This window comes from Marmota marmota, unplaced genomic scaffold (genome assembly GCF_001458135.2).
Source record: "Marmota marmota marmota unplaced genomic scaffold, marMar, whole genome shotgun sequence".
NCBI lineage: Eukaryota > Metazoa > Chordata > Mammalia > Rodentia > Sciuridae > Marmota > Marmota marmota.
Genome location: NW_026000174.1, coordinates 62,161,639 through 62,176,576, shown reverse-complemented (window position 1 = coordinate 62,176,576; position 14,938 = coordinate 62,161,639). Strand labels below are relative to the sequence as shown.

Here is a 14,938-nt window from a genome sequence, read left to right as displayed (position 1 = left end):
TTTTTTTTTTTTTTTTTTTTTTTTTAGAGAGAGAGAGGAGAGAGAATTTTTAATATTTATTTTTTAGTTTTCGGCAGACACAACATCTTTGTTTGTATGTGGTGCTGAGGATCGAACCTGGCCCCTGCCAGGCGAGCGCGCTACTGCTTGAGCCCCTAGAGCTCTTTGATTTAAGCTGAAAAGCTTGCAAAGTGAAAGAAGTGAAGGAAGAATTGGTTTGGAAAGATAAATTTTATGTGAATTTCAGTGTGTGTGCAGAAGGTCAAATTATGATACCTAACATGTAACACACAAAACAAAACAAATGGTCACTTGGTCTTGATCCCAATCTGGAATTACCAAGGCTACAAAGGGATTCCATAACATCACCAAGTTTGGCTTAGAACTGAATTTTAAGCAAAGAAGTGCTAGAATTTAAGACTGAAGAATAGAGAGATCTGGAGTTGTGGCTTAATGGTAGAGTGCTTGCCTGGCAGACATGAGGCCCTGGGTTTGATCCCTGGCACTGCAAAAATAATTAGCTGATGAACTAATTATGGGTAGGGATATAGCTCAGTGGTGGAGAACTCGTCTAGCATGTCTGAGGCCCTGGGTTTAATCTTAACCCAGTACCACAAAAGAAAGAATAAAGAATTATGAGATAAGGGGTTTGGCAGATATTCAAGTTATCCAGTCGTTATTTAACTAATTCATGATTCTTTTCATTTTACAGTCTGGTGAAATTGACATTATAAATCACAAGACGGGAGACAAGTGTAATCTTAAATTTGTTCCTTATAGCTACTTCTCTCGGGATGTAGCAAGAAAGGTAAGGGAAAGTGGAATTCAATTTTTTTTTTACTTAGAGAGCCTACTCCTGTGGAGCTGGTGTGGTGTGTGTGTGTGTGTGTGTGTGTGTGTGTTAAAAATGGTGATTCAAAAAAAGTAGAGGGCTGGGGCTATAGCTCAGTGGCCAAGCACTTGCCTAGCTAATGTGTGAGGCACTGGGTTCAAACCTTAGCACCAAATAAAAATAAATAAAATAAAGGCATACTGTCCATCTACAACTACAAAAATAAATGAATGAATGAATGAATAAATAAATAAATAACTAGAGATAAAGGATAAAGCAGGAAAAGGGACTATGTTTCATTGATGAACCAATTTCTTCTCAGACCGGTGAGGAAGTAAAAGTCAAGATCGAAGAGAGACTCAGAATAGAAACACAAAGGAGGGACTAATAAAAGAATTATAGGAAGAGAGTGTGGACAGTTTGACCCTTGAGAGTTTTAGGGGGAATTTTGTGTTAACACCATGGAGAAATTGTGCTGTGAGTTTTTGTGAGAGAATGAATAGTAGCTGGGGATTTATTTGTGATTGTCTCTATTTTCTCCAAAATATAATTCTGACCACTAGTCAGATACTTTTTCTACTTATGATTGCATCAGAAATCCCTCTATAAAGTGATAATGAAACCCTAAGCCATGGCTCAGTTATTTCAAAAATAATATAACAAAGTAATCTGGATGACTCCATCATGTTTGTTATACCAGGACTTAACCAGTATTTCCCTCTGACTTTGGTTTCTGGATTAGTCAGTTAAGCTACCTCACAGTGAATACTCTATTCCAAAGCCCTGCTCTCCACCCTTGCAGGTGACAGGGGAAGTGACAGATCCATCGGGAAAAGTTCATTTTGCCCTTGTGGGGACTTGGGATGAGAAAATGGATTGTTTCAAAATACAGCCGGCTGTTGGGGAAAATGGGGGTGATGCTCGCCAGAGAGTCCATGAAGCAGAGGAAAGCAGGGTCATGCTGTGGAAAAGGAATCCTTTACCGTGAGTATTAGTGTGCAAGCTGCCCAAGTACCACTTTAGCCTTGACTGTGAAGCAGTACTGAAGGTATTTCTGCCTGCCTTCACTATGTGATTTGAGTTACAGCATGCCTTGTCCCAAGAAAGTTCTAACTAACCAAATCACATCTGTGAAAAAATGTTTGGCCTTCCCAAAGAGCCATTGGAATGCAATTCACAAGGATATTTTCTACAATTTAGAGCAGACTATGTAGGAGCAGCTAGAGGAGAAAGGTGCTTACTACCTATTAACAATTTAGCCTAAAATGCAGGAGCAATATAAAAATCCCTAAGACAGTGCACAGGACTTTGGAACAAGGTGGAAGCCATTTGTCTCCTATCACCATCTAATCCATTCAGTCTATAGTAACAGCCAGGATTATCCCAGAAAGAGGTTAAAAGGGAAACAAAGGAATGGAAATGAGGAATTTCATTAAGTAGAATATTTCATTCTTCCTAACAAATGTAGATCATTTTAACTGAGAGCAGTGTAGTCCCAGATGACTATTGAATTGAGTGATGCTGGGGGTGGGGGGTGAGGACAGGAATGATCCAGTTTGGCTCTCTTCATTAGGGGTTCCTGACATGGTGCTAGATTTTTTCCATTTGTGGATCAGTCTTTCTGCTCCTTCACTAAGTTCTGGGCTCTGGCGTTACCCTTCCTTTCTCTCATTCTTTACCCTTAGGAAGAATGCAGAAAATATGTACTACTTTTCAGAGCTGGCTCTGACTCTCAATGCCTGGGAAGGTGGCACTGCACCCACAGACAGCCGGTTACGGCCTGACCAGAGACTGATGGAAAATGGGCGCTGGGATGAAGCCAATGCTGAAAAGCAGCGCCTGGAGGAAAAACAAAGACTTTCCCGAAAAAAGAGAGAAGCAGAAGCTATGAAAGCCACAGAAGATGGTAATGAACTTGCCTTCTACTTACATTTCTTGATGCATAGAGAGTGTCAGCTCAATTTGTGCTTTTCTTTCTTTTAGGCACGCCATATGATCCTTATAAGGCACTGTGGTTTGAGCGGAAGAAGGACCCTGTGACCAAGGAGTTAACCCATATTTATAGGGGTGAATATTGGGAGTGCAAAGAAAAGCAGGACTGGAACTCATGCCCAGACATTTTTTGAAGCACCAGTAACACAAAGGAAGCAGATCAAATGGAGAAGAGGACAGAGGATGTGCAGGAAAGCTGGCAGTTGTGACTCTTACCAAGTGCTTTCCTCAAGTTTGTCTGTCTTAACCAATCATTTTTTCCAAATCAATCACCAGAAGCAGACACCAGTGGTGGTGATTGGCTGGTTGCCTTAGCTGATTGATGCTGAAATCGATGTACTAGATACCTTGTAAGGGAGAGGTTTAGTGGCTGAAAGTTAGTGTTATTCCACTTCTACAAAGTCAAGTATTCTTGGCTCTTCTTCCTCCCTCTGCCCCATTTAAGGTGATGTCATTCACCCTCCCCATGTAGTATCCTGCTCAGCCAAGATCTGCGTAAAATTGTGATTCATGAGCATTTTGGTGCTGTTCAGGCAAGAACTGATTTTAAAGTTCCTTTAAAAAGAAACACATATAAGACTTAACCAGCAGAGACATCGAGAGTGATTGCAGTGGAGCTTAGGTCTAACATTGTGAAAGGTGTTCATACAGCGTTGGTTTAATGGGGCATCGTGCATAGATAACTGAGGTATTAAAACACCTGCAAGAGTGATTGTTCTGTAGGGCTGGAATATTCAGTTACATTCTTGGAAGTTTCTATCTTCACTCACGTGAAACACCTGTCTGCTGTTCTCCATCTTCTTTGGCAGCAACTGGAGGCCATGTGGTGGTTGTTAAAAGAGTCGCATTATCCTCACAAAGGGGTTTTACGGACTTCCTCAGGCAGAGAACTTCTGAGAACACAGGCAGGATGGAAAAAGACTGCTAGCCACTTTTACCTTCCCGGTTCCTCCTCGCCCCCATCCTTCATGCCTTTCTAGCTTCTCTCTCCTGGCATAATACCAATTTGGGCCTGTGCCCCAGTCTGGAGCAAAACATTGCCTGTCCCCTTCTGATAAACTTCAGAATTTGAGAGAAGTTAATCTGGAACAAAAGTTTTCACCATCTCTCAAGCCCCATGGACTGGAGCCACCTCTGGAATAATGTGTTAAATATCTGTATATTATATATATGTAGAGAAAAATCTAATTTTTTGTTTGACTTTCCTCCTTCCCATTAAGAATCTTGGTTTTTAATATCACTTGTCTCCCTGGGACTCTCTTGGACATGAGCTGGTGTGTATTAGCACTCCTTTACTTCCATCTTCTAGAGGCAGATTTGAAACCTGAGCAGGAAGGATCACGTCTAGCAGTTACAGAACAGGGACTCTGTCCATGGTTTGTATCTTGGGGTGCCCACTGAAGTCTGAACTCTGCTCTCCTAATTACCCGACTCTTGAAAATGAAATCCTAATCTCTTTCCTGCCTCTTTTCTGTCTTTTGTTAGGAAGAGTATGAGTAGAAAATCAGGAGGGTAATTTCCTATTTACTCCTGCCTCTGTCCAGCACGTAGGCTAAATCCCCAAAGAACTTTCTTCCTAGGGATGTGGGCTAAAAGCACTGTCAAGTGGGGTGGATCAGAGAACTGAGCCTGTTGGGACCTGGCTTCCTTCTTATTGTATGTTCTATATTTAAATGTTTCAGTTGTCTTGTTCAGAAATCTCCCCTGGGGAACACACCCTTGGTTGAGGATCACAAATTGAGGTGCCTTCCTTGTATGCTTTTTGTTAGTGTTTTTTGTTTTTGTTCCTTAACTGCTGAGCCTCAGCCAGTGTGGGTCCTGGGGGGAAATATCATTCCAGAGGAAGCCATCCCTCCGGGAAATTGGATTTTATGGGTAAATTAATTAGTACTTTAATCCTTCCCCACCATCCCTCCTTGCTGTGATAGACATGAGAGAGGAGTGACTGACCGCTGGAGGAGTGTCCTCCTTTCTAAGAATGCTTTTCCCAGCACAAGCCAGAGGTTATGCTGGGGCTTCTTCCAAGGAGGCCCATGGAAGCAGGAACTTTATCTGGGGCTTTGGATAGAGTGTGAATTCCCCAGCTAAACTGAACTTCCTGCTTTATCCCCCTTTTCCTCCTTTACCATCTGCACTACATTTCTGAATTGATCCCCAGATTCCTGCTAATGGAAGCAGCTTAGAGTCCTTCAGGTGGAATAAAGTCACATGAAAATGAAACAAAACTATATATATTTTCAGTTTTTTTGCCTTATTGCTTTTTTTCCAAAAAAAAAGTACTAAATTAAATAATTTTTTTAAAAGCCATATTGTTTGTCTGATTTGCTTCTGCTCCTATGAGTCAGGAATTGGAGGTGGACAGTGGGAGAACTGGTTGATGGTGATTTGTCGTGCTTGGGAACCTGGGAACCCTGGAGCCCTGGTCTTTGTTTAAAAAAAAAAAAACAAAAAACATTTCAACTATTAAGCACCACTTTGGAGGGTCCATGGGCAGAAAAGCAGTTTTAATAGCCCTCCAATGTGATATATTTAGGAGCGTCCTGACTTGGTGAAGGGATTCATTGCTAGTGTTTTTTATTCTGGACCTATTTTGCATCAAAAAATAAAAAATTTCCTGATGAATTTAATTTCTCTTCCCCAGTTAGATTCTCAGATTCTTAGCCATTTCATATAGGGATTCAAATTCTGCTTTGTGAGTTTTGATTTGAAGACCTCAGAAAAGTGATGACATTCACATTCTCTCTAAAGTTCATGTTCAGATGGGGAGATGGGCAAAGTAACCTAGGGGCCTAGAGAACTACCTTGAAAGGAGACCTCATGCTCACTGAGCATCTGCCTATATGGGGACCTGAATATTCCCAGGATTACAGTTTTTTGTCTTTTTTTGGTGGGGGGGGGGGCAGGGATTGAACCCAGAGGCACTTAACCACTGAACTATATCCCCAGCCCTTTCTATATTTTATTTTGAGGCAGGGTCTTGCCAAGTTGCTTAGGGCCTCGCTTGCTGAATTGCTGAGGCTCGTTTTGAACTCATGATACTCCTGCTTCAGCCTTCCAAACTGTTGGGATTATAGGCATAAACCACTATGCCTGGCCACAAATAGTTTTAAGATGTAGAAAGGCACTAATTTAAGCAAATTTCTTCAAGCCATATAGCTGATTGGTTAGTTGCAGTGTTAGAATTCAAAGGAGGGTGTGCTTAGTGCAGGTTTGTGACCTGTACAACCCTGTGCTCTTGAGAGAAACTGGATTGGAAGGCTGTTGAGAGCCACAGCCGAAGGGGCCCCAGCAAACTTCCAGCTGCCAGCTGATGATTGGCTCACATCAGCCCCAGCAAACTTCTAGCTGCCAACTGATTGGCTCTGCTACAGTGATGCTCATTGGGCTGTTTCCCCGCCCCTTCAGACCACGGAGCTGCTCATTGGGGGACTTTTTTTGGCTCTGCCCATGCAACCGAGCCAATAGGCCTCAAGAGCAGGAGGAGTGGGGGGAGGTGGAGAGGCTTGTGGGAAGCCGGTGGTGGCAGTTGGGCTCTGAGGGAATTCCTGAAGAGCTGTGTGGTTTGGTGTGTGTGTTCTAAAAATAAAGTTCGTTTCTTTTGACATGTGGCTCCTGAATTGTGCCCAGCCAGACTGCGGCAGAAGGCAGCTCAAATTAAGAGCTTTCTTCCCAGATTATAGACATCACATCATGATGAAATGCACATGTCTCTTTTCAGAAACTTATTAATGAAGATAGTACGGTTTCTTTTAAGACTCCATCTGAAGAAAAGAGCATCCTTGGAATTTAGCCTTCAGGACCCTGGGTTTTTCAATGCTCTCCTGTCCACAAAATTAGCTATGTTGTTAGGGAATATTTTTTCTTGCCTAGTTCTTGGAAAGGCTACCTGCCTTCTCAATTTGCCTAACTTTTATTGCAGGATTGGATGTTAAATTTCAGTAAAGTTTTCTCATAAGCTAAAAACCACTGCAGTAGATGCTTAACCTTGTGAGAACTACATCCTGCAAACTTGAATACCACTGTGAGATATAATTTTCCACACGAGGCAAACAACATTTAATGATCCCTCCTTGAGAACTTTAATGTGATTATGTGTTGTGATGTGAACCCTGGGGTCTTCCTTTCTTGGTTACGATTCAAAATTATGAGTCATGAAAATTATAAATTATTACACTGATCAGGTACTTGTGAAACCCTACAAAAAATGTTAAATCTGTATATTTCAAGGATATGCTCTACATTCAGCAACATAATTTAGAAACAACCTACATACAGTACAGTCCTAAAAGGTGTAGGAAACTCTTTGGACTGTGTTTGCTATAGATTATATATTTTGTGAAATTCTTAAGATTGTTATCAAAATGTAGAACTTGCTTCTAAAAGCTTAAAAATTTTATAAAGCTTTTGCCCCATACTCTACCCTAACCAATGGGAAGAATTCCAAGTTTTACAGAGTTTTCCCTTACAAAGCTCATAAATTGAACTGTAGTTAAATTCTCAGGCTTTCTTCCTGTATTAGGGTTCTCTAGAGGAACAGAATGAACAGGAAGTATAATCATAAAAAGGGGCTTAGTAGGTTGGCTTACACGACCAGGAACTGGGTAATCCACAATGGCTGTCTGCAGGCTGGAGAGCTGGGAGAACCAGTAGCTGCACAGTCCAAGAGGCTGAAGCCCAAGAAAAAGAGGGATCAACCGTGCTACCACTAGTCTGAGACCTAAGCCTTCTGGAGAATCACTATCAGAGTCCTCTTTGGAAGAGTGAAGAAGTGAGAATTCCATATCCTCAGACCACCACAGCAGTATTCAAGAACCCATTCAAGAAGAATCTAGCTTGCATCTGCTGCTGCTGCTGCTTTGTTCTGATTTTTATTCCATCCAAGCCATCATCCTATTGGTCAGTGCTGCCCATGCTTAGGGAGAGTCTCCATTTCAGTTGGCTCTCCCACATGCCAATCATATTTAGACACACCCCATTGACACACCGATAATCCTCTTAATCATTGTAATCTCCTAATCCAATCAAGTTGGCAATTCAAGTTGACTTTTACACCTCCCAATTGTCTTTGCAAGTACCCTTTCTTTGCTTGGTATTGATACTTCAGGGGAAGAAAGCAGGATAACCAGATGTGTTATCTTTATTTTTTATTGATTTTTTAAAATAAATGACAGCGAAATGCATTACAATTCTTGTTACACATATACAGTACAATTTTTCATATCTCTGGTTGTATGTAAAGTATGTTGACACCAATTCGTGTCTTCATACATGTATTTTGGATATGTCTATCACATTCCACCATCCTTGCTAACCCTCTGCCCCCTCCTTTTCCCTCCCACCCCTCTGCCCTATCTAGAATTCATCTATTCCTCCCATCTCCCCCTCCCCCCCATTATGAGTCGGCCTCTTTATATTAGAGAAAACATTCCGCATTTGGTTTTTTGGGATTGGCTAACTTCACTTAACATTATCTTCTCCAACACCATGCATTTACCTGCAAATGCCATGATTTTATTCTCTTTTATTGCTGAGTAAAATTCCATTGTGTATATATGCCACACTTTTTTTTTATCCATTCATTCACTGAAGGGCATCTAGGTTGGCTCCACAGTTTAGCTATTGTGAATTGTGCTGCTGTAAACATTGATGTGGCTGTGTTCCTGTAGTATGCTGTTTTTAAGTCTTTGAGGTATAGACCAAGGAGAGGGATAGCTGGGTCAAATGGTGGTTCCATTCCCAGTTTTCCAAGGAATCTCCATACTGCTTTCCATATTGGCTGCACCAATTTGCAGTCCCACCAGCAATGTATGAATGTATCTTTCCCCCCACCTTCTCGCCAATATTTATTGTTGTTTGTCTTCATAATAGCAGCCATTCTGACTGGAGTGAGATGACATCTTAGAGTAGTTTTGATTTGCAAAAGAAACTAAAGAGCTAAGAATCTACAAATAACTTTACAGAGGTTGACCAGGTGATTTTTGAAGTCACCCAGTTGGTCCTGGGATCTGACTAGAATTTTTTTCATTCACTCATTCATTCCACATTTACTCCAGCCTGTTCTATAACATAGACTGGGGATATAAATGGCAAGAAAAAACTTAGGTAACCTAACAGGTAGTTGCAATCTGTTTTTGGAAAGTGGTATAAAAAGTCCTACAGAGGGGCAACAAGCCTGGAGGGAGGGGAGGGACTGACCAGAGCTTTTTTTTTTTTTTTAATCTTTGTTTTTTAATTTGTTTTATGTGTTGCTGAGCGTCGAACTGGCGTTGAACTCAATGCCTCACTCCTGCGAGGCAAGTGCTCAACCACTAAGCTACAACCCTAGCTCAAAGGGTCAGAGCTTTTGAAAATAGAAAATGTGAGCTAAGGGTTGTGGGTTAAACAGGCTTGGGGAAAGACAAGGTGGAAAATCTTGCATGACTAAAACTGAACATTAAGGTCACAAAAAGCATCACGACAGCCAGAACAGCTATAATTTAGAGTCAAGAAGATATGATACTAGAGAAGGTGAGGACAGCTGTTGAAGAACTTACATAACCTAAGTTTTTGGTTTTAACCAGAGAGACAGTGAAGGGTTTTTCCTCTTATCCTTTTCCTGCAGTGCTAGGAATTAAACCCAGGGCCCATCTCACACGCTAGACAGGTTCCCTACCACCTAAGCTATACTCCAGCCCAGTAAGGGAGAATTTTTAAGCAGGATGTTGGGTTCCAGTGTCGAAAATGAGTTATAGGTAGGAAAAACAATTTAGAGGTGGAGAGGATAGAAAGAGAAAAAGAAGTAGATTCCAGAAATAGTGAGATGGAATAAATAACACTTGGGTGTGATTATGAATGGAAAGTAGAAGAAGGAGAAGGGAATTTGTAATTTTCTAACTTAGGAAACTTTGATGGAAGTTGATAGTAAGATAAATAAGTTGAAGGGGGAATGTAGGTTCATTTTCGGATATGCTTTGTTGGAGATGCCTGTATAGATGTCAAATAATAACAAAAAATATTGGATATTACAAGTGGTAGCTATATTTGTGAGCACTGAGAGACCGGGAGAAAGTGCAGATTAAAAGTCACTTGCCCAAGTTAAAATGTAAATATAATACCTGGACCTTATTTGCAAAGATTGTGAGTAAATTAGGGCTAGGGTTGCTGCAGTCTGGCTGGGCACAAAATCACGAGCCACCACACACCTTGTAGATTCAAACAGCAACTCTTTATTCTCAAACTGTCACCGGCACTCTAGGTGGACGTTCTGGGGAAAATTCACACTCTCCACCGGGCTCTGTATCCCAAATACTCTCTGAATCCCGCGAGAACTCAATGGGAACTCAAGGCGCCTGAGGCAGCAGGATACGCCCTATTCCCAGCAGGAATCACCTTAAACCTGGAACCACCCTAAACCCTGATCCGCCCTAAACCCTGATCACCCTAAACCCGAATCTGCCCTGGTCCTTGAGCAAGGTCACCTTTCATGCAAAGTCACTGCAAATGACCTGGGTCCACAATGGAGAGTCCTTCCTCTAAGCAACATGGGGTAGGCTGACAAGGAAATTGCCATGTGTCGTACCTACTTAGCTATGGCTCTCAGCATAGGGTTAGTATAATTATACACGTATGCTAATTGAACTATGTGGTTATTAACACAACTATATCTATAATATGAACACAAAGGAACCGACTTGCCCAAAATCATAGACAAGTAAGTGATCAGATTATGTTTTAAATGTACTATTTGGGCCAGGTGGGTAGTGCACATCTGTAATCCCAGTGGTTTGGGAGGCTGAGGCAGGAGGATTGCAAATTCAAACCCAGCCTCAGAAATTTAGAAGGGCCTAAGCAATTTAGTAAGACCCTGTCTCAAAAAATAAAAAGGGCTGAGGATGTGACTCAGTAGTTAAGGGTCCCTAGAATCAACCCCTGGTACAAAAAAAGAAAAATTAAAAAAAAGTACACTTGGGAAACCAAGCCTAGGGCATCTATACTGCTATATTAGTTTTCTATTGCTGCATACCTAATTAAGATGAACTTAGTGACTGTGTATTAGCTCATGATTCTGAGGGTGAGAAGTCCCACGTGATACGGACTGGGTTCTCAGAGTATCACAAGGCTGAAATCAGTGTCAACCAGGTTGAGTTCTCATCTGCAGGCACTGGGGGGAAATGTACTTCCAAGCTCACTCTTGGCAGACTTCAGTTTCTTGCAGAGGTAGAACTGAGGGCGAGTTTTCTTTCTGGCTGTCAGCTGGCATTTGCTCTCAGCAACCAGAGCCTGCCCATATTCCTTTCCTTGCAGTCTCCATCTTCAAACCAGCACGGCAGCATTGAATCCCCCCTTGCATTTTGAATCTTTGAGTCCCTCTGTGACCATCTGGGGGAAAAATAAATCTGCTTTTAAAGGCTCATGTGATTATTTCAGGTGCACCTAGATAATCACATATTTTAGAGTTCAGCCTTGGTATAAAATCTAACATAATCACAGGGGTGAAATCCATATTAACAGTCCCAGGGATTAACCAGGGCACTTGATTGGCTGGGAGGGTGTCTCGGGGAGACATTTTAGGATTTTTTTTTTCCTAGTAGAATTATGAGTGAAAGCAAAAAGGTAACATTTAAGCTAAACAAATGATAGACTCCTAGAGTCTGAAAAAACTTTGATGCTATCTAGTTTAGGCTCCATACTTCTCACCTCAGAAACATTCTCTCCTTACTGTCTTGAGAAGGGCAATCTGGAATCAACCTCCACTTTAAGTCTTTTTTTTTTTTTAATATAAATTCTAAACTAAGGTCAGTTTCATTTCAAGCTATAATAAGCCTGTGTTCTTTCCCCAGTTATGAAACAAGTGAATATGAAGCACTGAATTAACAGTCTTATGGAGTTTATTTAAAACACATTTTAAGTGAATGAATGCAAGAGATGCAAACTTTTGAAACAGGAGGCGGAGGTGGAACAGAATCAGCATATGAGGGATATTATTAAACCACAGCTTGTTTCATAGAGCTTGAAAGAGGTTTGGTCCAATTCTATTTCTCAACAATATGTATTTAAAACTTTTAAAAAAAGAAAAGTCAAGACGGGATTACAAAAATGGAAGTGTATTTTTAATACTAAGCTTAGCAAACCAATCCTTTTAACAAATACAGTGACTATATATAACAGTAGAAATCTACTTGTGAAGCCTTTACACATGGCCTTCCTGTGGCGCGTGTATGTTGCCCTGAGGATCAATCAAATCCAGTGCCTCGCAAATGCTAGGCCTTCTTGTACTCTTCTAAACATTTCTGAAGTCCAAATTGATGATATCTGTAAAAAAAAAAAAAATTTAAAATATATCTTTTGTCCTTGCAAGATCTGCCTTCACACAGAACAAATATGTAACACCCCCCCCCCCAAAGGCAGTATTTTAAATAATTATATCTGGGAGAAAATAATGAAACTTAGGGGGGAAAGTCTGATTGAATAGTTTGTGTTATATCCATATAATCCAATGTTTTGCATGGATTAAACAACATGAAATAGGCCCCTATACTGCCATGAAAAAAAGTTCATGATCCCGACCCACCACGCCCCTTTCACTCTGTGCCCTAAGTACTGGCAACTGAACCCAAGCGGAGTTTTACCACTGAGCTACACCCCCAGATCCTTAACCAACATCTCTCAAATTTTGAGACAGGGTCGCGAGGTTCATCGTGAATTATTTTAAAATTAGAAAACAAATTGCAGAGCCATTAGAGAAAATTAAAAAAAAAAAAAACTTGAGAAAAATAGTTTTTATTTCTAGCTTGTGAACAAGGTCCTTTCATTATCATCTCCAACATTTGTAACACGCCCATTCCCAACCAAACTTGCAAAATGACCACTTTTGTTACCAAGAAAGAAGCATTATTTCATAATAATTACAGAAAGAAAAAAAAGTCTAACCAAAGGCAGCCGAAATAGCTCAGTTGGGAGAGCGTTAGACTGAAGATCTAAAGGTCCCTGGTTCGATCCCGGGTTTCGGCAGTTTTGCAATTGTCATATTGTCACCACTAGCTAGTTTCTCAGCCATTGACCTGTATTAATCCCACCCCCTTTAAAGGGATCGAAATGGGTGGTCTGTGAGTATTCGCACTTGCGCTTGAAAAGACTCACCTACTTGTTCCCCTTAAACTCTTGTAAAAGGCTCCTGGTCAAGTTACCAAGTTAGTGTCCCCTGATTTGACTACGCAGTCCCCACCGCAGACCGCAGCTCACTTCGAAGTACTCCAGCCCTGGTCCTTTCTTGTTTTCCATGACCGTCCTGCCTCTGCAGCCTCCGGAGCCTTTCTCAAAGGGCAGCGGCTCTGGCTGGGCAGCGGTTCCGCGGCCAGATGTGGGCGGCTGGGTCCCGGGACCTGCAGGACTCCGCGAACCGCTGCCGCTCGCGCACCTTGGTGGCCAAAGAAATCTTGGAGAGCGTCAGGCGCCCAGACTTTGTTCAGCTAGTGTAACAAGGACCCCAAGCCAGCTCTTGGATGGGGCATCGGAAGACCCTTCTGGTTTAACCAGACAAAATTCTAGGACGCCCACTCAAATCCGAATTGCAGAGAAACAACACATACCCTTTAGTGTAAGCGTTGTCTCAAATATTGCATGGGACATAACAAAGTGCATATTCCTTGTTTCTGTAAAATTCGGATTTCAGTGGGTACCCTGTATTTTTACTTGGTGAATCACAAGCCACTAGTGTACATCATATCCTCTGGCCTCTCTGCCCTCTATGTAGCACCCATCTTAAGACCCAGGAAAAATTCTCAGACACTCAACTTAGGAGGAACTGAATTTCAAAGCAGACCTGTGCTATTTCTGGTCCTCCATATTTCAAAGTTTACAAGTGCATTTGCACCCATCAACCAGTGGCAGAAATCACCAAGAAAGACCCCAGGAACAAGCCACTTTACCTGACCCCAGGTCTCCAGAGTTGTTCACATTCCTTTAGGATTGGGTTAAAGGACAAAAGAATCTAGAGGCTCAGGACTGAATCCTAAAAACAAAAGCAACAAAAGCCCTCAAAACCCCAAACCAAAAATCCTTGTTAGGGAACCACTCCACTCAAGTGAAAGCAATTGAACAAACACACACTTTTTTTTTTTTAAGTATATGACAGCAGAATGCATTACAATTCTTATTACACATATAGAGCACCATTTTTCATATCTTTGGTTGTATACAAAGTATATTCAAACCAATTCGTGTCTTTATACATGTACTTTGGATAATAATGATCATTACATTCCACTATCATTTCTAACCCCATACCCCCTCCCTTCCCCTTCAACCCTTCTGCCCTATCTAGAATTCATCTATTCCTCCCATGCTCCCTCTCCCTATCCCTCTATGAGTCAGCCTCCTTATATCAGAGAAAACATTTGGCATTTTGTTTTATTGGGATTGGCTAACTTCGCTTAGCATTATCTTCTCCAGCGCCATCCATTTACCTGCAAATGCCATGATTTTGTTCTCTTTTATTGCTGAGTAATATTCCATTGTGTACATATGCCATATTTTTAAATCCATTTATCTATTGAAGGGCATCTAGGTTGGCTCCACAGTTTAACTATTGAAACACACACTTTTTTTTTTTTTTTAAAGGTAGGAGTCAGGCTGAACCTTGCGGAGAGAGGGTCAAAGTCTAGTTCTCACATTCTAAGAACTCACTGGCAAAAGGCAAAATGGAGACAAACACTCTGCAGCCCTATTTACATACAGCCTTCCCTTTCTGTTAATCTGCCAAGATGTCAGCTAGGCTTCCTCTTCCAAATGGCTGGGTTTTTCAAGTAAGAGACCCTTGAAAATCCAACAATGACCAAAAGGAAGGAAACAAAAACGGTGGTCTAACAAATTGGGCAGTTCAAACTTTGCATGATGCCTGTCAGAGTGCGTGATGGGTCTGTTTCTCAATTATGTAGTCGAATGGGAGAAATAAAGAATGTCTATGCACTTCTGCCTTTGTCAATGCTTTATTCGCTCAAATCACTCAATGTTTTATTTATTTATTTATTTATTTTTGGTGGTGGTGCTATGGATTAAACCCAGAGTTTTGTGCATTTGAGGCAATCACGCTACCAACCGAGCTGTATCTCCAGCCTGCTCTATAGGTTCTTAATC

General features: G+C 41.4%; 1 protein-coding gene and 1 non-coding gene across 2 annotated transcripts in view; both read left to right on the top strand.

Annotated features, from left to right (window-relative positions):
- Nucleotides 1-5,131, top strand: part of LOC107135863 (oxysterol binding protein) — a 31,738-nt gene extending 26,607 nt beyond the window's left edge. Inside the window, exons 11-14 of the mRNA XM_015478002.2 lie at nucleotides 713-808; nucleotides 1,635-1,816; nucleotides 2,518-2,738; nucleotides 2,816-5,131. Coding sequence (XP_015333488.1) covers nucleotides 713-808; nucleotides 1,635-1,816; nucleotides 2,518-2,738; nucleotides 2,816-2,958 — 642 coding nt within the window. The 3' untranslated portion in view covers nucleotides 2,959-5,131. The remainder of the gene's footprint in view (nucleotides 1-712; nucleotides 809-1,634; nucleotides 1,817-2,517; nucleotides 2,739-2,815) is intronic.
- A 7,610-nt stretch (nucleotides 5,132-12,741) lies between these two features.
- Trnaf-gaa lies at nucleotides 12,742-12,814 on the top strand. The gene has a single exon. It is a non-coding gene; the product is annotated as a tRNA-Phe (tRNA).
- The last annotated feature ends 2,124 nt before the right edge of the window (nucleotides 12,815-14,938 follow it).